The sequence below is a fragment of the Schistocerca cancellata genome, chromosome 9 (genome assembly GCF_023864275.1).
Source record: "Schistocerca cancellata isolate TAMUIC-IGC-003103 chromosome 9, iqSchCanc2.1, whole genome shotgun sequence".
Lineage (NCBI taxonomy): Eukaryota > Metazoa > Arthropoda > Insecta > Orthoptera > Acrididae > Schistocerca > Schistocerca cancellata.
Window position 1 is genome coordinate 157414041 of NC_064634.1, and position 27702 is coordinate 157441742.

Genomic DNA, 27702 nt, shown 5'->3' on the forward strand with positions numbered 1-27702 from the left:
GGGTGGATGAAATTAAGTCGGAACTCATCAAATACAGTGGAATGTCAGGTCTTAAATGGCTACACAGGATAATTGAAATGGCCTGGGAGTCGGGACAGGTTCCATCAGACTGGACAAAAGCAGTAATCACACCAATCTTTAAACATGGAAACAGAAAAGATTGTAACAACTACAGAGGTATCTCTTTAATCACCGTTGTGGGTAAAATCTTCTCAGGTATTGTTGAAAGGAAAGTGCAAGTATTAGTTGAGGACCAATTGGATGAAAATCAGTGTGGGTTTAGGCCTCTTAGAGGTTGTCAGGACCAGATCTTTAGCTTACGGCAAATAATGGAGAAGTGTTATGAGTGGAACAGGGAATTGTATCTATGCTTTATAGATCTAGAAAAGGCATATGACTGGGTTCCTAGGAGGAAGTTATTGTCTGTTCTACGAGATTATGGAATAGGAGACAAACTTTTGCAAGCAATTAAAGGTCTTTACATGGATAGTCAGGCAGCAGTCAGAGTTGACAGTAAATTGAGGACATGGTTCAGAGTAGTTTCAGGGGTAAGACAAGGCTGCAACCTGTCTCCACTGTTGTTCACATTATTTATGGATCATATGTTGAAAACAATAGACTGGCTGGGTGAGATTAAGATATGTGAACACAAAATAAGCAGTCTTGCATATGCGGATGACTTAGTTGTGATGGCAGATTCGATTGAAAGTTTGCAAAGTAATATTTCAGAGCTAGATCAGAAATGTAATGACTATGGTATGAAGATTAGCGTCTCCAAAACGAAAGTAATGTCAGTGGGAAAGAAATATAAACGGATTGAGTGCCAAATAGGAGGAACAAAGTTAGAACAGGTGGACGGTTTCAAGTACTTAGGATGCATATTCTCACAGGATGGCAACATAGTGAAAGAAATGGAAGCGAGGTGTAGCAAAGCTAATGCAGTGAGCGCTCAGCTACGATCTACTCTCTTCTGCAAGAAGGAAGTCAGTACCAAGACTAAGTTATCTGTGCACCATTCAATTTTTCGACCAACTTTGTTGTATGGGAGCGAAAGCTGGGTGGATTCAGGTTACCTTATCAACAAGGTTGAGGTTACGGATATGAAAGTAGCTAGGATGACTGCAGGTACTAGTAGATGGGAACAATGGCAAGAGGGTGTCCACAATGAGGAAATCAAAGAAAAACTGGTAATGAACTCTATAGATGTAGCAGTCAGGGCGAACAGGCTTAGATGGTGGGGTCATGTTACACGCATGGGAGAAGCAAGGTTACCCAAGAGACTCATGGGTTCAGCAGTAGAGGGTAGGAGGAGTCGGGGCAGACCAAGGAGAAGGTACCTGGATTTGGTTAAGAATGATTTTGAAGTAATAGGTTTATCATCAGAAGAGGCACCAATGTTAGCACTGAATAGGGGATCATGGAGGAATTTTATAAGGGGGCTATGCTCCAGACTGAACGCTGAAAGGCATAATCAGTCCTAAATGATGATGATGATGATGATGTTAGACTGAAAGTACTGTAGAAAACAAAAGAAATCATATGAAGTGAGTGATAGAAGATGATCAGCGACACTGACAAACAATTACATATGACTGTGTGATCTCTAATTCTGACTGCAAAAGATATTAATAATTACTATTCTTTCCTTCTTTTGTCCAGCAAACAATGACTGACTCTACCTCACTTATGATTACTGCTGGCTTAGATGGATGTGACTGTATGAAAAATGAAATGATCGTATGGCATTGTTGGCCAGGATGTCCCATTCGGGTTTGGCCACCATGTGCAAGTCTTATTTCAATCGGTGCCACATTGGGCGACTTGCGGCCAATGATGAGGATGAAATGATGATGAGGACAACACAACACCCAGTCCACGAGCAGAGAAAATCTCCAATCTGGCCGAGAATTGAACCTGGGCCCAGTGTATGGGAGGCAAGCACGTTACCACCCAGCTAAGCAGGTGGACAATGTGATTGTAATAGCTCTTATTAAAATATAGGTCTGTTAACAATAATTTTATAAGTTATTTACTGAAGCACTTTCAGAATACAGTAGTATATTTGGTAATTATAAAAAAAACTCTTTTGATTTGTAATATAGTGCCCTCTCCTGAGATATTTAAGACAGTTTTACATAGCTTCAGTCCTCTATTGTGGGTCGGCGTTGCTATCGGTCTAATTAATTTTGTCAATTATGGCTCTTCAACCCTACTTGCTTATGAAGAAGTGCATTTAATCTTTATCCAAGATTAAAGATAAATGGCTAATAACAAAATTTCTTGGTTTTCTGCAAAAATAGTGGTCATACCAGATATATGCTGCCAAGTAGGTTCAGCTTACCGCATTTGCCATTACAGCAATCACAGAATATTAATTAAAATACAGGCTGGTTGCAAAGTGAATATTAGCAACAGTGTGATACACCTTTACATACAAATGAGTCTATTTGTGAGTGAAGTCCCTGATAACTTTGTTAATTCATGCTCTACTGAAATTTATTGCTCTGATACATGTAGAAGTAATTTACACATATCTTTTTTGCTTTTGCCCACAAATAGTAAAAAATATTGACATGGCATCAGACTGTTGTTAGTATCATAATTGTGTCTGAGTATTATGAAAAAAATAACGCTGAGTCACAGACAGGCACAACAAAAAGACTGTCAGAAAATGAACTTTTAGGCCTTTGTGAAGTACCCAGACACGCGCGCACTCACACAAACACACACACACACACACACACACACACACACACACACACACACACAAAAAATATATGACACGTCACAATGAGATACACACAGAGAAAGAGCTCACACATGACTCGTGTGTGTGTGTGTGTTTGTGTGTGTGTGTGTGTGTGTGTGTGTGTGTGTGTGTGATGATGAGCAGCAACTTTCCTTCTCATAATGCTCTTACATTCCATCCTGGATTTTCCATTGTTTGTCTTTCATGATATTGTTTGAGTATTAGTGTGGTTTTTGGAAATAATGTCAGTTTTTAGTGCAAGGATTAATGAAAGTAACTTTAACTTTCATTTGCATTTGAAGCATATTTAAAGATCACTGAAACCACAATGCAATACACTGTGCAAACACAATATGACTTGTCACATTGAGATACTCTCACAGAAGGAGGTCATGGCTACAGTTGCTTCCATTGTGTCTTCCATAGGATATATTTCATTTCAGCAAGAGAAATTGGTTAATTGCTGTCAGGCAATATTGGTGCCATTCTGGTGGTGACAAAGATCCATTGATGTCACTCTGGACATGTTTGAAGCATTGATTTGGTAGTGTGAAGGTACCGAGTGGAGTCATTACATGCAAGTTACTTTGCTGTGCTGACAAGCATTGCACTGGCAGTGAAATGCCTTACAATCCTTCTTGATGTTTGGCCAAATATATGCCTTCTTCACCACATGTACAGTAGCCTTCACTCTTGGATGAGAAATGCTGTCAAGAGAAGGATTTGCTTGTTTGTGAAAATCTGCTGCAATAAACACCCGCATTTGGGGCATTGATAAATCTCAGTATAGTGCTAAGTTCAAGGTTGGTATATGGATGTATCAGAGCTGTAAGTCTGATAATGCTTCAAGGCATACCTTCAGCTCCTTGTCTCCTTCCTGGGCATTAGCAAGTGCTACAAATTCAAGTTCCTTCATGACAGTGTCAATGTGATACAGTATATCTGCTGGTCCATTCTGCTCACTGATCAGCATCCTGAATGTCATAATAATAAGTTGTACAATGGAGTCCAGATGTCATAATTGGTGTGGTGAACTTTGATTGGATTATGATGGAAAAATGAACACAAGTGGTTTATGGTCTGTGAGAAGCAAGAAATGTGTAGCTTCAAGCATGTGCCTAAGCTTTTTGATTGACACATGTGTATGAAGTAGCAAGATGGCAGCTAGTGTAAAAATTCTATGTGTAGCTTGGAGAAATAATGTCAGTTATGCTGTTAAAAAGAAAAACTGGTACAGTTGTAAAGATGAAATAACAAAGCTCAAAGAATGTGTGTCTAGTTCACAATTTATTATCAGTTTACTGAAGATGGATGTCAAGAAACTTAAGAATAAATAGGTGTACTGAACATCACAAGGCCTGAAAGTTCGACTTTGTCAGAGAATTGGATGGAAGTAAAGTTCAAAATTCACAAACAGTTAATACACAATATAGGAAACTGTGAAGTAAACATAAATGTAATGCACAAAAATCACTTCAGAGCTCTTTCTACTACAGATTGTGATAATGTTGTTAAAAGTTTGAGTGTACCACCTCGAAAACAAAACGACTTTGCAAATGAAGTAAAATATGGAATATTTCAGTTGCAGTTAAGTAAAAGATCATATGCTAAAGAGCTTTCAAAAAATTTGGCACCTATGAGCTGTTTGCCTGAGACATTACTGACTTATATTAAGAAAAATAAACATTGCCAAACAAGACATTGTGCACAGTAAAGGCAGGCAGAAAATCAGTAAGTTCCAACCAACAAGTACATGTAAAATTGAACTGTATGCAGACAGCCAAGGGTGAAGTATAGCCACTAAATATCAGTGGAAAAGTAGTCAGAATTTTAATTGCATAATAAAGCCAGGAGCGAAATTCAGTGCTGCTACATCAATGTGTCAGGATAAATTTCCTCATTGAGCAAAAAGGACTTTTCCATCTTCCTGACAGGATCAAACAGTGTCACAAGGAATGAAAAAAGGATCTCTCAATCTCATTAAAAAGAAAGTTGTATGAGCTGGGAAGAACAAATGTTAAGTTTTTTCAGTGCCGCTTCGTAACAACTAGGGAGAATGGTCCTGTGTAAACACAGAAATTGAAAGTGCAAATACAGAGACACAAAATATTTGAGGTGATCTGAAAATGTAACATTTGTGAACATTAGCTATTTGGGGAAAAGATTCCATGTAACACATGGTTTTCATCTAAATAAACTTGGGAAAAATGTTATAGTAACAAAAATTTTAGATGTAGTAAATAACATCTCAAATGTGCAGTGTGATGATATAGGAGTCATACCTCTCCTGGGCAAGAAGTGTGTGTTACGTAGAGACTCAAATGTGAAATCTGCTGTCAGCTAAATTACATCTCTCCAAGGCAAATGTGAGATTTTGTTAATGCAACTGAACACCCCAAATACTAGCAGCTCACAGAAAAGTACAGTAGTCATGGGAAAGCAAACACCAGAAATTAGTGAAACCGCAGTAGCACCATCATCATCAGTAGCAGCAACAGCAACGGCAGCAGCAACAACAACAACCGTAACATTATCAGAACCAACGACAACTGGAGCAGCAGTACAACACAGCTTAGGGAGGAGTCATAGGGAAAATATGCCTGTGTCACTCAATGATGAATCTTTATGGTTTCAAACCAGGAAGAAAATAAAAAGTGTGAAAAAACAGCCTGCTAATTCACAGATAAGTCACATTAACATCTTATTTCTAAACATTCAGGATCTTGAAAGCAAAGTTGAAATACTGGAGGAGTCATTGCCACAAAACAAATATTTCTTCCTGTGTTTATCTGAACATTGGCTTGAACCTGGACAAATAGAATACTTTGCTAGAAGATTATAAACATGGAAACAGTTTTTGCAGCTCTCAGTACCATAATGGTGGAGCTGTTATTTACATTTCAAATGAAATAGAGTTAAGAGCACTAGATCTTAGATGGGCATATGTAGGGAAACACTTTGAAAGTACTGGAATCATGTATGATGCAATGAAACTTACCTTAGTATGTATTTATCATTTCCCTGACTAAGATGAAACAACTTTTTTAAATAATTTAGACAGTATAATTTGCTACATAACAAAGTGGAAACAATATGTAACTACAATTAGGGCAGACTTTAATTCAAGCTTTGATGTAACATGTAACAAATCCAGAGTAAATAAGCTACTGAATTTGCTAAGGCAGCACAACTTCCATCATGCAAATTTAGAACCGACAAGACAAAAAGCATGCTTAGACAATGCTTTTGACAACAGTGCTTGTGATATGTACTCCACCATTGTAAAGGAACTTGATTTCTCAGACCACTCCATGTTAACAGCAGAGTTAAGACATTTTATGAAAGGGGATAGAAACAAGACTGTACCGAAGTTATCAAAATCTAGTACCTTAATACCAACAAAAAACAATCTCAGAAAACTATCACATCAGCTGAGCATACTAACTAGGACAAATTATTTCAAAGATGTGATTCCAGTGCCCAAATATTTCACAACTACTTAATAGGTTGTTAAAAGCTCACCTTTTTCTAAAGAAATATCATAAAAAAGATAGGGTAAACTGTGGTACAACAAAGAGTTAGAGAATTTAAAAAATAAGCTACTGCTGATAAATTGCCTCTGCAAAGTAAATAATTCTAATGAAATTAAGGACCTTGAAATAACCACTAAGAAACTGTGTAGGAAAGAGGTACAATTGGTTAAACAAACATACAACACTTATCTCATAAGAAATAGTAAAAACCAGCACAAAACAGCCTGGTCAGTAATTAATGCTGTTAAGGTGAAATCAGAAATTTTGATAAGACAGTCCCAATAAGGGCAGATATGTGCAACAAATACTTTGTAAGCTGTGCTGATGAAATCAAAAAGTTGATCAGCAAACACAGTGTAACATATACAGATTATCTTAAGAGCACAAAGCTAAACTGTAATCTGGCTTCACTGAAGCACTTCGGAGAGGTATGTCAAGATGAAGTTCTTAAAATTGTCAACGAAATGAAAAATTCATATAGTACAGATATTTTTAATATGTCAAACAATCTACTGAAAGAAATGATATATTACAATGCACCATCATTAACAAATTCTATAGATTTGTGTCTGTGTCTCATAGAAGGGGTTTTTCCTGATCCTCTCAAATTATCAAAAGTGACTCATCTTTAAGAACAGTAGGAAATCTGAGCCAGCAAACGACAGTCCAATTTCACTAATTCCAGTATTAGCCAAAGTCTTTGAAGGTATAATGTATCAGCAAATGTATGACTATCTAGAACCAAATAATATGTTAAGTACATCACAGTTTGGTTACAGATAAGGAAAGTCAATTATATGTGCCATAGAACTCTTAGTGAGAGACATTTTAGCAGCATTTGAGGACCATGCTCACATACAGGTAACCTTATGTGATTAGAGCAAGGCCTTTGACTGTCTAGACCACTCTTTTTTGCTCTCTAAACTTGAGTGCTTTGGAATATGTGACAAAAGTTTAAAACTCGTCAAATCATATTTTAATAAAAGGAAGCAAGTGGTGTACTCAGGAAGTCATCCGTCAAACACACTTGAGGTACAACACAGAGTGCCAGAGGACTCCAAATTAGAACCACTTCTATTCCTTGCACATACATGACTTACCAGGAAACATATGTGTACAGATGTATATGCAGAGAGGTGATACAATTTTTGTGTCTGTAAACAATGTATTTGATAACCTTGTTACGAATATGAATTTGGCAAAAGGAAATGCAATATCGTGGTTTAATGTGAATGGTCTATTATAAAATAAGAAAAAGACCCAGAATATGTGGTTCAGTCTATTGAAGACTGTAAAAATAGAAAAAACAAAATGCAAAATTTTTAGGTATTGTATTTGACAATAAACTGACACGGAACTCTCATGTTGAACATATAGTGGGTAGGCTGTCAAGAGTTGCATATCTGCTGATGAGAATGATACGCTGTGTGACTTTTGAACAAGTAAGGACAGCTTACTTTGCTTTTTTTCAACCTGTTTTGAGGTATCGGTTAATACTCTGGGAAAACAGCAAAAAAATAAGTGAAATTCTGGTTATCCAGAAGAAAGCAATCAGAGTAATGGCAAAGGTAGATAACAGGACACATTGAAAACCATTGTTAATTAAATATAGAATATTTATAGTTATTGATGTATATATTCTTAATAATGTTGACTATATACTTGCTGAACTACCAAATTTAGGTATAACGAGTCAAAGACATAACTACACTACAAGAATCTGTACTTCTCTGCTCTTGCCACAAAACAGGTTAGCAAAAACTAACAATAGTCATAGGTTGATGGCAATTAAAATATATAAGAAATTGTATAAATATGCCTCAAACATGCCAGTCAAAGTATTTAAGGAAAAGTTACAAAACTTCCTCTTAACCAACTCATTCTATTCATTGGAAGAATTTTTAGGATTATCAACTTAAATACATAAAAATGTATTTTATAAAATTAATAGGTTAAGTGAACTGATGAAGTCTATTGCATGTAATAGTGCTGAACGACTAATAAAGAATCTGAATCATAGAGTTTGCCATCATTCATTGACCAATTTGCTTGCAGAGGTGATAATTTCTTGCTGAAGAAAGCTAGAATATTGCACACATTGTTGTAACATGGCTCCAGTTGCAGTCGATGATGTACCTATCATAACTGCAAGAGGTGCATCAGGAAGAAGACAAGCCAAAAATGCAGCTTCCGCAATAGCAGCTTTTACTTTGGAAAAGCTTGGTCTCTTTTTATTAGTCCATTGTAGCATGTGTCCAGATTTAGGCAAACCTTTTAGCATTTCAGAGAAAGGTGTTATAAAAATGCATTATTGTGTACAAAACATTGATAGATGGCTGTCGAGCCCAAAAATGATGTATTTCTTACATTGTAACAGACTGTGGAGACTGAGAAATAGCTTACACTCTGACTTGAGGTGGCAGAATTCCTTGTGCATTGATAAGCTACCCTAAGAATTTTACTTCCATCACTTTGAAGCAATAATTTTGTGGGTTAATCACTAAACCATGTTCTTGTTGTCTAGTGAATTGTTACTGCAGATGTTCTAGAGGCTCTGCCTTACCAGACAACATTGCAAGCATGCCATCAATATAGATGTAACAAAACTCTATGTCTCTAGTTACTTCATCTAATAAGGGTTGAAAAGTCTGAGCGACATTGCACAGTCTGAATGGCATTCACTTAAATACATGAAGTCTGAATGGAGTTCAAACAGTGGTTTTGGATACATCTTCCAGTGCAGTTGGTATTTGATAAAAATCACAGACAAAGTGAATCATGGAGAAAACAGTCTTACCATGAATGTGCATAGCAAGGTGTTTAATATGTGGCACAGGACAACGATCAGGTATCGCCTTGGTAAGCTGAAAATAGTTGCTACATGGGTGCCACTAGTTATTCTTCTTAAGAACTATATGGAGTGGAGAGGCCAGCAACTATTTGAAGCGTGACAGGTCCCTTGTGCTAACATAAAAGAGAACTATTTCTTTGTAGTCTTTGGTTTTCCCGGATGCAGATGATGATGCCATGTGTGAATTGGTGATCCTGGAGTAGAGACAATGTGATGTGCCATGGAGCTTTTAGAATTGTTTTTAGTTGAGAGGCAACTTGGGGAATCGAAGAGTTTACACTGAACACATGAAATGTTCATAGATGATTCACTGTTTACATCACTGTCTACAGGTTTTTACACAGATCAGAAACTCAGATAATCAAGTCACACAGAAAAATTATGCTCCAAACTGTCTCAAGTAGTTTATCTGATGTACAAATTGAGGAATAATATAAGTAAAACCCTGTTAGTCTACACATATTTTGTGTTTTTTCCATTTCCACCATAGCTGTGCAATTGTTTTATAGGGAAACTGCCCTGGCTCAAAAACTGTTTTCAAGGGATAAAAACCAAGTGACAAAAAAGGCTATCAGATGTACACAGCACTTGCTCTAAGAGAATTAAGAGCTTAACATTATGATAGTCCCTAGTTTCAATATCACGGTACAGTTGCCTCCTCAGTGTTAAAGACTATTTTAATAATTTTAATCTTAGGATAGCAATACATGACACAAGAGCTGGTCAATCAATTTATTTACTCTATGGTAGGCTAGCTAAAGTTCACAACAGCCACATTTATCTTGGCCTCAGATTTCTCAACATACTTCCGAAAAGTATCTTAAAAAAGTGTAGTTGCATGAGTGGGACTAAAAATAATATGTGTTCATTAAGGTTAACACTAATCATTTATGCATATCCTGTACACTAACTCATTCCACATCATTTCAATAAAAGAATTGTTCAAACAATCTGTGGAACATGCAACTAACTAACTAACTGACTGACTCTCCATATAATCCAAAGTGAAACCACAGAAAACTGGTTGTAGGAAGAGCAGATGACAGACTGAAATTCGTTGGAAGGATTCTAAGGAAATGTTATTTATCTACAAAAGAAGTGACTTAGATAATACCCTTTCAACTGATTCATGAGTTAAGACACAAGGGAATTATAGACATTCATAATGGCTGCTGAGTCAAAAAGGTAACTGCTTTATGAGTCTTGCTTGTCAGTTGGAGACTCTTTTCAAGAGTGATTAATAGAGAAGATCCAAAGATAAGCAACACTTTCCTTAATTAAGTGCAAGAGTACTTTGGAGATGCTTACCAAACTGCAGTTGTTGAAATGTTGTGAATCGTGGAGTGGTTTACTGATGAAACTCTGAGAGCATAGATTCGAAGAAGAATATGCTTCCTGCCACATACAACTTGCAAAATAACTGTAGCAGGAAGTCTGAGAAATCTAAGCTCATGTGGAGGTTTACTGACTGTTGTTCTTGCCACATACCATTTGTGAATAGAACGCGATATCAGTTAAATGATAACGGTACCAGGAAAACCCACTGCCGCTCACTGTAAGATGGCTTTTGGAGTATAGTTGTGGATGTGGAAGAGCATTATTGCTATGACATTGAGGTGAAGTAGCTCTTATTTTAGCTCATACTAGCTTCAGAAAACATTGGGTATATTTAAGAGATTTATTCATTTTTGTCAGTTCTTTGTTTGTGTTAAAAACGTAACATAATTTCAAATGAAATTTGAATTAAATCAAACAAATATTCTTAAACAAATATTTACCAAAACCTAATAATGAGACAGAAGAATGACCAGAATAATAAAGGTAAGTCAGAGATCAACACACTCTTAAACTGATCAAAAATGTCAATTAAACATGCTTGCCACAGGTATCTCATTGCATTAGCACAAAGACAAAAATTCTGTTCTATTGCCACACTTTCACTCACTTTTGTCCTAATAAATTATCTTCTATTGTTATGTAATAAAGGGCAACAAAGTATCTGTGGTGGAGGATTGAGAAATATTGGCTTTTAAGATGCTGATGAAAGCTGTGCAGTATGACTGGGTAAATGGTGGGCGTATGGTCCATGTATCTTAGCATGATACTATGGTGCTAAATATAATTTGAGTTGCTCAAAGGCCAACTTAAAGATATTAGGCACTAACAGAAAGAGGAGGAGATCTTGTTTAATTCATATTTGTCTGCTCATAATATTGACCCTTGTCAAATTAAATGTAGCAGTAATAGGTCATGAGTTCACATCACACATACAGGTGAGTGAAAACTTTGTGACCACCTGCTTAATAGCATGATGCTTCCCCTTTGGAATGAACTACAGCAGGGATTCTGTTTGGCATGGATTTGACAACTCCTAGGTTGCTAGATGTGTGTGGCACCAGATGTTTATATGCACAAACCAAGCAATTTCTATAACTTACAGGCCAATGGTGCGTGTGTGTGGAGGTAACACCTGGTAGTGTCTTAGATGTGTTCCACTGGGTTCAGATGAGGTAAATTATGTGGCCAAGACATCTGTGTGAACTCACTGTGATGCTCCTCAAACATGTGCAGTTCAACTAGGGCATTGTGGCATTAACAATTATGCTGCTGGAAAATGCCATCTTCTTTGGGGAAGACATCAAGCACAAAAAGATACAGGTGGTTGTAATCTAGCAGAATAGGACAACATTTAGTAAAAAATTATAATTCTGACCATAATGAAGAATGCAATACTACAATGCAAAATTTATGAAAAGTTTCATAAATGCAAGACTTTGAATTGTAAACATTGTTAGAGTACTGTATAAATGAAAATAAGTCAACTGAAGGTGAATTGTGTTCAGTTCAGATTAATTGTAATTGATTTATAGAGACATTGAACTACAAGCTGAAAATATGTCAAAAATAAGTTTTCTATCACTTGTGGAATTCATGCATAGAAAAGTGACAGTAATTTCAATACAGAAAACTGGAAAACTTAAGAATGTATTTTAGGAATGAAACCAATTATCAAAAATAATTGAGACATTTTGATATGACAGTTGTAACAGTTCAGCATGCTAACTGTTCCACAAAATTTGCTGTGAATCTAAAGTCAAAGTCTATAACCAGTTTTGTATAAACATTGAAATTTTAATTTTAAATTCTAATAAGTTTAACTGACATGGCATGTAATGTAACTTTAGAATTACTGGGAGTTATATGAGGAGCAATGGCAGTAGCAGTGGTATATCAGTCTTATGTCATCTTTCAGGCACTAAAGCTATATCAGTCTGTAATGCAATAAAATAGTTTTAAAAGCATTTTGACTGTTTTAGTTGCGTTATTTATTGGAATAATTCTGCAAAAATTTCCACACGTATGGAAATTGGACCCCGACATTATTTCAGGTGGAGAAATTGCAACAAATCTGAGGTAAGAACCTCATTCAAGATCATGTATTATCAACAAGTTAAGCACTCAAATTGCAGCTATGAAAACTGGTTACATTCTAGGGTCTACAGTGACGTCCACGTAGTTCACAGCTGCTATGATTCCTTTGTTTACTACCACAATTCTCTTGGAAAGTCAGGGGAATAACCCCTCTGTGCTGAAATATCATGGCAGGACGTTACTGATATCCGGCAGTTATCCCATGTTTTTCTGGAACAATCAGTACACCGGGAAAGCTTTAAACATCACATCAAGCAACTCTACAGGGAGGAAGTGATGGAATGTATTTGAAGATTCGACAAGTTACGTGAAAGAAGAGTGAGGCTGTTGAGCTCATTGATTTTCTTATTAAGTTGCAGAGACAAGGGCATTATTCCAACGTTTGCCAAAATTGTGCATTTCATAAATACCACTGCTTCAAACAACATCAAATGTAAAGCAAGCATGGCTTTGGTGAGAGAAAGGATTCGTTTTAATTGGCGTGAATTGGATTCTGTCTCAAAGGACATGTTCCACATACATTTGGAATTGGCAGCAAGACTATCTTCTCTGTCGTGGGACTGGGTGGATGGTGTGACACGGGCTAAAGCAAACTGGAGCCATGATAAAGCTGTGACGAGGTAAACTGCCAAGATTGACAGACTTTCTAAACAGATGCAGCAGGAAGTTCCAACTCGACGATCTGTTGTTAATTTGACAGAGAAAACTTTAGGTGATGCGACTGTGTCTGTGTTAGCAAAAGGACTGAATTTTGCTCCCACACCTGTTTCACCGCCACTAGTGGATTTCATCAGTGCCATCGAAGAAGCTGTATGCTGTCTTGATACAGATGAAATGGAGGAAGTTCGTCGAGAGTCTTGCCGTGTATTGACCAGGGGTGCACCAATGAAGAATAACATCTCGCCCATGGGGAGGATAGCCCTCCGTAACTTACGAGCAGATGTGGATACAGTAGTCTTAAAATCTGATAAAGGAAATGCTACTGTCCTCATACCAAGGGATGACCATACTAATAAGATCAATGTTTTATTATGTGATTCAACGTATTGCAAAATCGATAAGGATCTCACGAGCCGAGTGGTGTGAAAAACAGCAGAACTTTTATCAAATAGTTCTCTGCCGAAGGAGGTCATCAAGAGACTGAAACCAAACAGTGTTAGTTCCAGCTAGGCTATATGGACTGCCTAAGATCCACAAGGAAAATGTGCCATTACGTCCAACTGTGGACTAACATTGGAGCAGCCACTTACGACCTAGCAAAATTCTTGGCATCTTTGCTCAAACAAATGATAGGCAAGTGTGCACATCACACAAAGAATTCTGGTGATTTTATCAGTCAACTTCAGTCACTACACCTGCAAAGTACTGACTTATTGGTCATTGTTGATGTGGTTTCACTTTTCACAAAGATGTCTCTGGTGGACTCACTACACCTCATTGTTTGGTGCAGACAATACAGCGTTGTTTGAGCACACTCTCTCCTCTACATATTTTATATTTAACAATGAATTTTATGAACAATCTAATGGTGTCACCATGGGGAGTCCTTTGTCCCCCTGGTGATCAATCTTTCTATGGAGGATTTTGAGGAGAGAGCACTTGACTCTGCCACTTTTAAACCGACAGTATTTTGGCGGTACGTTGACGACACTTTTATAGTGTGGCCTCATGGTCTGGACCGTCTCCAAGAATTTTTACGTCACATGAACTCCATACATGAAAACATAAAGTTTACCATGGAGATAGAGAAAGATGGTTGTCTGCCATTTTTAGACATCTTGGTGTGACGGAAGAGTGGTGGCACACTTGGTCACTTGGTGTACAGAAAGCCCACTCATACAGACCTGTATCTACAAGCTACTAGTTGCCACCATCCAGCACAAACAATGGGCGTTCTCAAAACTTTGATCCACCGTGCCCATACTATCTCTGACGCCGACAGTCTTCAAGCGGAACTGAAACACCTGCAAAAAGTATTTTTGAAGAATGGCTTTTCACCTAGGGAAGTGAACAGAGTGATGAAGACCTACAAACGACGGAACAAGGAAGAGGAAGAGGCCTTCAGGTCGACTGTTTATCTACCATTTATTGGGAATATTTCTTCACAGATAGGCAGAATACTGAGAAAGTATCAAGTGAGAATCATCTTTCGCCCTCCTTCCAAAATTTCATCACTGGTGGGATCCATTAAAGATGACCTGGGCCTGCGTAAACCAGGTGGCGGCATACTCGCCTTCTCCAACCCACCAAGTCCGCAATCGCCGAACATTGTATTTCCACAGAACATTCCATGAATTACGACACAAAAATTATGGCCAATAAATCAAACTTTTGGAGCTTGATTATCAATGAATCTGTGGAAATAAGATTGTTTGACAACAAGACTCTCATCAATCGAGATAGTGGTTATCAGCTAAACTCTGCTTGGAATCCTGTTATAGAGAAACTTTGTAGTCAACGTAGTTATCTGCATAAAGATGGAAATTGACCTGATACCGATACACCAAGCTTTCACAGTGGAGGGTGCGAGGCGCAGCGCACACGCTGAGCAGCGCATGCGCAATGTCACCTCAGTACGGCTTTAAATAGTGGAGCTCAGCGCGTACTCGCCAGTACTACTACAGTGGCACTCACCTGATGGCCAGAAGAGTCTGCACCGAAATATCGTGGCAGGACATTATTGATATCCAGCAGTTCTCCCATGTTTTTATGGAATGGTCAAGCAATATATTTCTACTGATTTATGGTCCAATCTTGAACGACCTCATATCAGCTGCCTCTTATTCAAAACATTAATAACATGTGACATTTTTTTGTATGGTTTAGGTGCTTCAAATTTGCTGGCATCACTTTGTATATTAGCACTATGTGGTGCTATGTTCTTTTGTCATGGCTGATTGTGCACTAGGCAGGAAGGGCTGCACAATTTGCATTCATAAGCGGTTCTTCGTACAACAAAAAATGATAAACTTCAACAGTTTAAAAAAAAATACTTGCAGTGTAATTTAGCAACTGAAATTTTCACAATGCATTTACTTTGCTGTATGCTTCCTGCATAAACATTTAAAGGTGGGTTTCAACATAGCAGACTAGACCACTCGCTTGGTTTAGTTTTATGTGACTGACATATAACTGAAATTTAATGAATTTCTGTTAGTACTCATTTGGATGACCTTACATTTTTTCTCATTTAAAGTCAGATGCACTTCTCATGCCATATGAATATTGTGACAAGTCATTTTTCAAATGGTTTTGATCTTCTGATGACCTTACTAGATGACAAATGACAGCATCACTTGCAAACAATCTAAGAGGGCTTCTCAGACTGTCTCCTAAATCATTTATGTAGGTTAGTAATAGCAGAGGGCCAACAACACTTCCTTAAGGAACATAAGATACCACTTCTGTTTTACTGAAAGACTTTCCACTGATTATCACAAACTGTGACCTCCCTCACAGCAAATCACAAATCCAGTTGCACAACTTAGATGATACTTCATATGCATGAAATTTGATTAGAAGTCTCTTGTGAGGACAGGTGTCAAAAGCCTTCTGAAAAGCTAGAAATATGGATTCAGTTTGACATCTCCTGTTGATAGTGCTCATTACTTTGTGTGAATAAAGGACTACTTGTGATTCACAATAATGATATTTCTGAATCTGTGCTATTTATCAATAGACTATTTTATTTGATATAATTCACAATTCTTCAAATGCAGTACACATTCCAGAATTTTACTGCAGATAATTGTCAATGCCTGGGACTGTAAATCATCAGATTACTCCTACTCCATTCTTGAGTGACTTGTGTAACTTTCCAGTCTTTCAGTGCAGATCTTTCATCGAGTGAGCAGTTATATATGATAGCTAAGTATGGACCTACTGTATCAGCATGCTCTGAAAGAAACCTAATTTGTTTACCATCTGTACTGGCAGACTTGCATGTACTTTGTTACACTGAGGATATCTGCTTTTAAGTTACTCATGCCAGTAGCTGTTGTTGATTTGTATTCTGGAATATTAACTTCATGTTCTTCACTGAAGGAATTTTCAAAAACTGTGTTTAGTAAATCCAATTTAGCAGCATTGTCAAAAGTAACATTACCACTGGTATCATGCAGTGAAGGTACTGATTGTATCCTGCTGCTGGTGTAGTTTACATATGCCCCCAATCCCTTCATATTTTCTGGCAGATTTTAAGACAGAGTTTCTTTGTGGAAGCTATTAGAAGTCCAAATTAAGTTTTATGCATTAGTAACACATTGCAAATCTTGGAGATTCTCTTCCTTTTAAATTTGGTTTGCTTTTTTCATTGGTTCTGCAACAGTGTTCTGACCTGTTTTGTGTACCACAAGGGATCAGTACCATTTTTCATTAATTTATTTGATATAAATCTCTCAATTGCTACCAATACTATTTCTCTGAATTTAAGACATATGTACTCTACACTTATGTAGACATTTTGGATGGAGTGGAAATTGTCTCTAATGAAGGTGTCAAGCGATTTTTTATTTGGTTTTTTGAATAGATATATTTTGTATTTATTTTGGGGGGATTCAAATGTTACAGTGTTGTCTTGCTACTACAACCTTATGACCAGTAATTCCTGAATCTGACATGATTTTCCCTATTTGATCAGGATTATTTGTTACTAAGAGGTCAAGAATGTTTTTGCAACCATTTACACTTTCAGTGGGCTCTTGCTCAAAATAATTTCGGGGGGAAGTACTCAGTCAATTTTGGATGATCTTTTATTCCTACCACCAACTTTAAACACATATTTTCACCATGATATCAAGGATAGTTTGAAGTCAGCACATCCTATAATTGTATGAGTGTATTACTTATCTGAAATGAGAAGACTTGAGTTTTCTTTGGACTGTTCAGCAGCTGAATCATCTGAGTTGTGGGGTCAGTAACAGGAAAAGGTTATTAATTTATTCTGGATGTCAAGTATAATCTCTACACATACGAACTCACAGTAACTACATTCTTCAATTTTGCCACAGGATAAACTACTTCTAACAGCAACAAACACTCCACCACCAATGGTATTTAACATATCCTTTCTGGAGACCATTAGGTCTTTTGCAAAAATTTAGGCAGAGCTTATCTCTGGTTTTAACTTACTCAAATTTTCGTTGTCATTCAATGATACTAACATGGCCAGTCTACAAACATAAAGTAGTATAATACCCTTAGTTTAATGATGAGTTATGTATTTAAAGTTGCTGTACAAGCTAAGTAGTAAGACAACTAGAAATTAACTTAATTTACCATTTTCATTAATCTGAAATTTTAGCACACATTCAGCGAAAGTGCGGACTATGGCTTAGCAGGGGTTTATCAAAAGCATTAATAATCAGGAGAGATTTCTTAAGGGAAAAATTGCCTACAGTTTTGCAAAACCCAGATTAATATACTCATGTTACCAAAATCCTTTCCACTTACTTGATAAATTGCAAGAAACAGAATTAAAAACAAAATTATTTAACAGAATAACAACTGCATTTTAGTCAGTGTTTGAATTCAACATTATAACTTCTTACTATTGTTTGGTAACTGATGACTTGCACAGTTACAGAGTTGAAGCTGTGCTTTTTTACGGCATTCGGTTATACACACAGAGTAAGCGTAATAAGGATAAAGGCCATTGTCATAATTTTCATAATGAAAGCGACAGTGTCTCTGTTTTATTGTTAGTTCATGTACAGCTTGATCATTTTCCACTTCCTTTACAGAGTATCTGTGCTGCACCTGCCTGCCTGGTTTCATAAAAAAGTACCGATATTCAGGTGTATTTATTGTAGGTACTTCTTGAGTTGCTAAAACATATACCTGCAACAAAAAAGACAAACTTTTTAGTACTGATATCTAACAAAAGAATAATTCCATTAATTTTATATGTTAAACAGTGTATAATGAAAGTATTAAACTAAAAGAATTGCTATTCTAATCCTTAGAAGAAACCTTTATTCTTCTGGAGTAAAATGCATACATGCGTACCGACTGGGATGAGTGAGCTTGGAAGGAGCAGGTAAAGTGAATGTGGAATAGATGAAAGACAGAGAGGAATGGGCTAGAGAGATGGATGGTAGAGAGTCAGAGAGGATAAGAGTATGTAGGCAGAGCGAAACTGCCCAGATGCAGAGAGAGGTGGTTGGTTACTGAGTGCAGGAACAAAGGAGAGGGATTGCTTTAGTGGGTGTAGGACAACATAAATGCCACTAAGAAAACTGTTGAAGAGGGTACATGCACTATACACACAAATACTGTAAGAAGCAGGATTCACAATAATAATATTTTCTGAATCTGCGACACTTATCAATGGACTAGAAGCAGGAAGAAGAAAGAGGCTTATGAAATGAAGGTGCTGAAGAAATGCAGTGTAAATAGATTCAGAGGTAGATAAAGAAAGAGGCTTTTGGATGTTAATATGAGGACAACTGTAGAATGTGTTAGAGAAACAGTTCCCACTTGCACATTTGGGTGGAGTTAAGTAGTTAAGGGCTAGTGAGAGTGAAAGGGGGGGGGGGGGGGGGGGAGAGCAAGGAAGGGTATCCAAATGGCACAGGATATGTAGCACTCTTTGAAAATTATCACAAGCTTCTGCTTAAAAACTGCTACAGTTTTGTTTGAGTGTGATGGTTATGTGAAATTAACAAACATGTCTTAGAGCATGTGTAGGAAAATAGGGTTCAAAATGAAACTGCTACCAAATAAAACTACTTTATATCCGAGGCAGTTTTTCACATTATGATTATGAATGCATTCATTTCTTTTTTCCTGGATGAAAGAACCCCACCTTCAGAAAGCTTTGAAACTAAAATCATTTTTGTGCATGTCTAAATCTGCAGCCACCTATTAAGTTTATTTGGATGCATTTACTTCACAGGTGAATTTCATGTACAAATAGTAATTCACTGAAAGTTCATTCTGTTTATAGATTTGATATTAACTGAGGATTGACTTCAAATTCTTTTTGGCTGTGTTTTGTATTGAAGATAGCTTGTTGAAACTTTTATTTTGCTACTTAAAGTTGCTTTATGGAAGGAGGTTTTATGAAAATTGTTTTGTTTCTTGCCTTAATGTTGTGAATGTCAGAGTTTGATAAATGTTTCAATTGCTTGCTATGTGTGTCATCAATATTGAACTGAATTGAATTTTATTTGATCCTGTAAGATTACATTGTGTACAGTAAATGTATGTGTAATATAGGACATGTCAAAGTATTAACATTCTTAATCACTTATTTTTCTACACCTTTAGCTTCCATTTTTACATCACTGATAATGAGTAACAATATATACAAATTTAATGGCATAAGTATTATGCAACACTGTAAAACTCTTTTTAAATGAGATAGTCTTTAAGTTTCTTTGGAAAGTCATTGTGAAGTACACTATCTTGCAGGTTTTTGGGCAGATTTCTTAGTATTCTGATACCAGAGTACTGGGGTCCTTTTTCTAGCATTGCCAGTCGGAGGGGTATGCTCCATGCTTCATTCTTCCTTCTTGTATTGTGGGTGTGTACACTAGCATTTGTAATCCAGTCCTCACTACCTTTTGTGATGTACATTATTATTTTGTATATGTACAACGATGAAAAAGTTAAGATACCTAGATTCTTGAAACAGTTTCTGCATGTTTCAGAGGTCTTTCTTCTTAAAATGGTCCTAATTGCTGTTTTTTGTAATGTGAACACTCGTTTTGTCTCTTGTTTGTTTGAGTTTCCCCACACAGTCACTCCATACTGTAAGTATGGTTCGAAAAGTCCATGATACACTGTACACAGAAGGTACTTGTCTGAATACTGTGATAGCTGCATCATTAAGAATATGACAGAGCTCAGTTTCTTACAGACATTATTAATATGTTTTTTCCATTTCAGTTCATTATCCACAAGAATACCTAAGAATCTAGCAGGTTCTACTTCTTCCAGCCTTGTTCCATCAACCTCTAAATCCATGTCTACAGCCTTTTCCCTGTTTTTAAACACTGCATACATAGTCTTTTTTAGATTTATAACCAGTTCATTTTCCAACAGCCATCGAGCTGTGACATTTGCAGATATGTATGCTCTTCTCTCAAGCTGTTCCATATTTTGGTCACTATTTAGTATTGTCATATCATCAGCATACAATATTTTCTTTTCTTCCTCCTCAACACCTATATCATTAACAAATACATTAAATAACAATGGCCCCATTACTGAACCCTGTGGCACTCCATATTTGATGGATTTGGTTTCTGATTGGTACGAGTTTCCTAATGATACATACTGCTTGCAGTTGCACAAGTATGATTTTATCCATTCACCTGGTTGCCCCCGAATGCCATAGTTGCTTAATTTTTGTATCAGCATTTCATGGTCAATGGTGTCAAATGCCTTTGAAAGATCCAGAAACATTGCAGAGATAACCTTTTTCTCATCTAAGGACTGTAAAATGTATTCTGTTAGACTGACAATTGCTGATTCTGTAGATTTACCCTTTCTGAACCAATGTTGTGAGGATATGAGAACGTTATGTTTGTCCAAATAGTTAACTAATCTGGTATACACAAGCATTTCTAGGATTTTCGAGAAACATGATATCAGTGAAACTGGTCTGCAGTTGTTGGTATCAGTCTTATACCCTTTCTTGTACACTGGCACTACCTTCGTTATCTTCAGTTTTTCTGGAAAAATTGCATCTCTGAAAGAACAGTTTGCTATGTTCAGCAGTGGTGTTATTATCTCCTCACATACCAGCTTTATTACATGATTTGATATTTCATCATCACCAGCTGATTTCTTGGACTTCAGTTTCTGTATAGTTTTCCGCAATTCATCTTCCGTGACTGGTCTTAAGAACATAGTACTGCATGATCTTTTTGGTACCTTAATACCCTTCTGTTTTTGACTATTTCTTTCCAATTTTAAGTTTTTTACTACACTGATATAGTTATTATTCAGTATGTTTGCTATTTCCATACCATCTGTGACCACTGTGTTGTCTATTTTAATTGATCTAATACCTTCTTTGTTTTACCCATCTTTTTCCTTTCTTTCAGCATTGATTGCATTCCAAGCTGCCTTTGCCTTGTTTTTTGAGTTCGCTATAGTGGTGTCAATTGCTCTTGCTTTGGCTTCTCTTATTGTTTTTCTATACTTCTTTTTTAACATTTTATAGTTTTCAGGTTCGTCCATCCGTCTCACATCCTGAAGCTTCCTTCGCTGTTCTAGTATTTCACTGGTAATCCACTGTGTTTGATCTTGCTGCCTTTCTTGTCTCTTTACTTTGGGAAATGCTACATTAAAATAGTACTTAATTGTTGAAATAAATACATCATATTTTTCATTTACACTCTAGGCCTGTAGGGATTCATTCCAGGTTTCCTTACTTAACATTGTTCTAAAGATGTTGATATTTTGTTCACTGATGATCCTAATTTCTTTGGTTGTTTGTTTTGGTTCTGATACTGTGTCATTACTTCTGCAAAAGCTGATTAGTTGTCCATGATGATCAGATATTTCTGTCTGAACTACATGTGACTCATAGTTACACATATTAGTAATTATGTTGTCAATAACTGTCTCACTTTGTGAAGTCACTCTTGTTGGTGCAGTTATTGTCACTTTCATGTTATGCTGTATTAACAATTCTTCAAAATCCTGTCTTATTTTTGTGTCTTTTCCCATGTCAATGTTGAAGTCTCCACATATAATAAGTTTTCTCTTCATATTCATTCTCAATAATCTAGCAATTTTTTTTTAGTAAGATGCTAATATTGCCACATGGTGACCTGTACACACAAAACACACCAAAATCCTCTGCCACTATATCAGTAACTTCAAAGTCTTTTTCTCTAGCTATGGGAAATGTAGCAGCTTCACTGTTTACACTCTTTGATAGAATACCTGTTTTAATATATATACAAACGCCACCACCCTTATATTTAGATCTGCAGAAGTAACTAGCTAGTTTGTACTCCTTTATTGCAACATTATGTATTTTACTTTCAGTTAGTCCATGTTCAGTTATGCATAATATGCCTGGTCTTACTTCACTCAGGAGTACTTCTGCTTCTAATTTTTTGTTACCAAAGTATTGAATATTTTGATGAAGTACTTTTATGTAATTTTTCTTTTGTTGGTTTACATGTTGTGAGCTGTATTCTGGGGCAAATTCTTTAGTATCGTCTAGTTTTGTATGGTGCTTATATTTTTCTTTTCCAGCTGGAGTGTATGATTTTTCACTCCTTTCAGGCCATATTAGTTTCCCTTGCATCTAATGATTTTGCAGACATCTGCAAACATTCTGCTGAATGTTACAGACCCCAGTCTATTTAAATGCAAGCCATCTTTCGCTAGAGAGTTTTCACATAGGAATTTGTTTGGGTCTATACAAAATGCCCCAAGACGATCACATTGTTCTTTAAGAGGACAGTTTATTTTGCCGATATTTTTTTCGCTCACCGACCTTCTGTTTATGATTCCGCTAAGTATCAGATGAGATCCTGCATACATACACTCCTGGAAATTGAAATAAGAACACCGTGAATTCATTGTCCCAGGAAGGGGAAACTTTATTGACAAATTCCTGGGGTCAGATACATCACATGATCACACTGACAGAACCACAGGCACATAGACACAGGCAACAGACCATGCACAATGTCGGCACTAGTACAGTGTATATCCACCTTTCGCAGCTATGCAGGCTGCTATTCTCCCATGGAGACGATCGTAGAGATGCTGGATGTAGTCCTGTGGAACGGCTTGCCATGCCATTTCCACCTGGCGCCTCAGTTGGACCAGCGTTCGTGCTAGACGTGCAGACCGCGTGAGATGACGCTTCATCCAGTCCCAAACATGCTCAATGGGGGACAGATCCGGAGATCTTGCTGGCCAGGGTAGTTGACTTACACCTTCTAGAGCACGTTGGGTGGCACGGGATACATGCGGACGTGCATTGTCCTGTTGGAACAGCAAGTTCCCTTGCCGGTCTAGGAATGGTAGAACGATGGGTTCGATGACGGTTTGGATGTACCGTGCACTATTCAGTGTCCCCTCGACGATCACCAGTGGTGTACGGCCAATGTAGGAGATCGCTCCCCACACCATGATGCCGGGTGTTGGCCCTGTGTTCCTCGGTCGTATGCAGTCCTGATTGTGGCGCTCACCTGCACGGCGCCAAACACGCATATGACCATCATTGGCACCAAGGCAGAAGCGACTCTCATCGCTGAAGACAACACGTCTCCATTCGTCCCTCCATTCACGCCTGTCGCGACACCACTGGAGGCGGGCTGCACGATGTTGGGGCGTGAGCGGAAGACGGCCTAACGGTGTGCGAGACCGTAGCCCAGCTTCATGGAGACGGTTGTGAATGGTCCTCGCCGATACCCCAGGAGCAACAGTGTCCCTAATTTGTTGGGAAGTGGCGGTGCGGTCCCCTACGGCACTGCGTAGGATCCTACGGTCTTGGCGTGCATCCGTGCGTCGCTGCGGTCCGGTCCCAGGTCGACGGGCACGTGCACCTTCCGCCGACCACTGGCGACAACATCGATGTACTGTGGAGACCTCGTGTTGAGCAATTCGGCGGTACGTCCACCTGGCCTCCCGCATGCCCACTATACGCCCTCGCTCAAAGTCCATCAACTGCACATACGGTTCACGTCCACGCTGTCGTGGCATGCTACCAGTGTTAAAGACTGCGATGGAGCTCCGTATGCCATGGAAAACTGGCTGACACTGACGGCGGCGGTGCACAAATGCTGCGCAGCTAGCGCCATTCGACGGCCAACACCGCGGTTCCTGGTGTGTCCGCTGTGCCGTGCGTGTGATCATTGCTTGTACAGCCCTCTCGCAGTGTCCGGAGCAAGTATGGTGGGTCTGACACATCGGTGTCAATGTGTTCTTTTTTCCATTTCCAGGAGTGTATTTCTTGCAGGACGAATCATGTTTCTTGTTTCGCTTGCCATTTCTTCCTCACTGCTGCTCCTTAACGAATTCGTTCCAACATGTATAAACACCCCGTTATAGTTATGTTTGGTTTCAGAATCTGGTTCTGTAGTATCTTGTCTTGTATTTACCACATTTTTAAAATGTTTACCGAGTTGATGCGTTTTAATTCCAGGTCGTACGTCGATCTTGCAATTGGGGACAGCGATATTCTTCAGCAGCGAATCGCCAATTATTAAAAAGTCATTTTCCTTTTGTTGAGTATCTGTCGCCTTGTTTTTCCTTTTGCTGTATGGCACCACCTTCCATTTATATTTATCTTCCGGTTTTTGGCTTACTGAGTTTACCGAGACGTCAACGGGAACACTTGAAATGTTTTTAAAGTACGATCCATGGAGGTAAGAATTCTTACCTCCATGGTACGATCGGTCACTCGTATTTTCACGATCTTCTTGCTTTTACGTTTGATGGCTTTTACACACACAGGACTTCTTTTCTTGTATTAATGTATCGTTTTCTTTCTTGATGGTCGAAAGTTCGGTTTTTAATGCCTCAATGTCACTTGTTAGTAACTTTATAATTTCGTTTTTTGTATCAACTGCACTTACAAGATTGGCCGTTTCGTCACGTAAACAACCGTGACATGTCCACGGAAAATCATCGCTGACAAACTTTAGATTTACTTTCGTGCACTTTTCGTGTAACCAGAAGTTGTAATACTGAATAGGTTTGAAGAAGCCCCTACGGAATTTCTTATTATTAATTCCACAGAGTTTCATTGGGAAGTTGTTCAAATAGACAAAGTGTAACAATTTTACTTCTCCATCAACACTGTGTGAAACATCTCTTATGGTTGTCCCTCTGGAAGCCTGAGAATTTTTGCATGGAAGCTTTTGTTAACTTTTTAGCTAATTATGTCAATTTTCTATAACATTACCTTGTTATTTACAATACAGTATTGTATGTTTTGATCAGGAGACTGACATTGTCAGAATGCACCCACATATTCCCAGTAACAGGAGGAGGAGGAGGTCTAATATACCAGAAGTTGTAATCATACACCTTGTCTCTATATCTGACATTAGTAAAAACTTAAAAAAGAATTTTAACAATTACTCATACAGTGTAACCACTACCATAAACTTTACCTTTTACCCATGTTCAAAGCAAACTGAATAGGCAGGCAAGAAAGCAAAACCCGAACAAAATGTCTTAAACCCCCGAGAATAAAGACACTTGTTACATGAACTATCATCTCAAGGAATTCTTGTCTTTCTCTACACCTTGTTTATTTGTAGTAATAGATATAAGTTAAAAGAATATTTTAATTACTTTTCCACATAATTACCATAAATACTGAACATTTTGTGAGCCTGAGCTTGAGATTTCCTATTTTATAGTGGTAGAAGCATTCTCTCACATCACTAATTGTTGAACTTACTCCTTATCTGCAAATTATGAAACAACTGAAAGTCATTATGTGTGAAATATAAAAATGTCTGTATTTTAAGTGTTATCATGTTAATTTTTAGCTGTAACTGTTTTATTGTGCTATTTCGATTTTGGGTTTTGTGCCATTTTTCAAGCCACTACAAAGGCATAATACAATATATTACGAAAAACATAATGTGTGAATAACAGTTTTATAATAAATTTGCAGTTTGTTAATATTCATATACTTACAAGATTTCATGTTATATTGTGGCACAGAGCTGTGGAGAGCTGTGACACTCCTGATGGAATATAGTCAGTGGTTGTTGTCAGTGATATGAGTGATTTATTACTTACATGTAGGTTGAAGCCAGTCAGCATGGGGCAAAGATAATAACATAAGATGCATGAGAAGGCGTAAGTAGTCAGATGTACATTATCAATCATGATACTCCATTTTATGTAGAGTAGTCTTGAGTGGACCATGTACAGTGAGGGGCACAATTCTGAAAACCCCTCATTGATTCCTTATGCTAAATTCCAAAGCTTCACTGTCCATTACACAGTATAACAAGCAAGGGGGCACTGGGCTACCAACATACTGTTTAACAAAAATGTCCATTTTCTTCTATCATAAAATGTGGAAGGAAAATAGTCATCTGTGATCATCACAGCCATCTTTGTGATGTTCATTTATTAGGATGACATAATGTAGAATTCATAAATGGGTTTACTAATCTGATTTGCAATTTTTTATTTCCTCACAGCATTTTAAGCTCTTTCCAGTGATATATGCTTTTCTACATCCCCGTCATGTTTCTGTGAATGGAGACAACAATGAGACCTGAGATGTCATAGTTTGGACATATTAGTCAGATATTTGTGACCCCCTATAATGAAATGGCACTCACATTACATGAAATTATGTGAATTAGATGATGGGAAATAAACTATCAACAAGCACTAATACTTCAAGATTCTGGCACCTTGAACACATCAGATCAAAGAGGTAAGACATTCAGTCAGTCTGCAAGGTTGTGATAATGATAATTTCAGAGAAGGCTGTAATGAAAACTGTAAGTAATTTTTTTGTTGGTATTAACATAATTTTACCTCTAAATGAGAACCATATTATGTCTAAAGGTAATCACATAGTTGTACTAAGATATGGATAAATTTCTCCTGCTGTTCTGTAGTCAAATGTCTAACTAAAATGAAAGCTGCTAACCAGCCCAAAGTGTGTTTGGATGAGTATGAGGTAAGCAGGCTACCATAATCAAACCAAACAGCCTGGGTGCTATCTGAGATGGCTTTGCTTATCCAGCCCAATGGACCTCAAGTTAAGCATGTGGGCACACCAGCCTGGCCCCAGTTTTTAATCTATGTTAATACTTGCCACAAAGAAGGCTGTTAGCTAATATGTGCTGCACTGGCACACTTGCTTGAGCAGTACTAACAGCACTTATGCACTGGTGGGACAAATGAGAGGGATTCTTTCACTATGAATCACTAGATGCCACAAAGCAGCACAATTTTTGGATCGGCATGTGGCAGTGTCCACTCATCAGCTCCATCAGGCAACAGCTATTTCTCATGGCAGATTGCTGCTGGTATTCTCTAAAGTAAATATTTCTTTCTAATTGTTTTACCCAATACTTTTAACACTTGTTGAATGTGTAGGAACTAAAACATTAATTTAGCAAGCTATCAAGTTAAATGAAACAACAAGTTTACTGTTACCAGTCACTGTTTATTTATGT

General features: G+C 37.6%; 1 protein-coding gene across 1 annotated transcript in view; it reads right to left on the minus strand.

The window, feature by feature from the left end:
* LOC126101255 (sodium channel protein Nach-like) overlaps positions 1-27702 on the minus strand; it is a 177604-nt gene that overhangs the window by 55472 nt on the left and 94430 nt on the right. The window contains exon 6 of the mRNA XM_049911943.1: positions 18115-18403. Within this exon, the coding sequence (XP_049767900.1) occupies positions 18115-18403 (289 nt within the window). The remainder of the gene's footprint in view (positions 1-18114; positions 18404-27702) is intronic.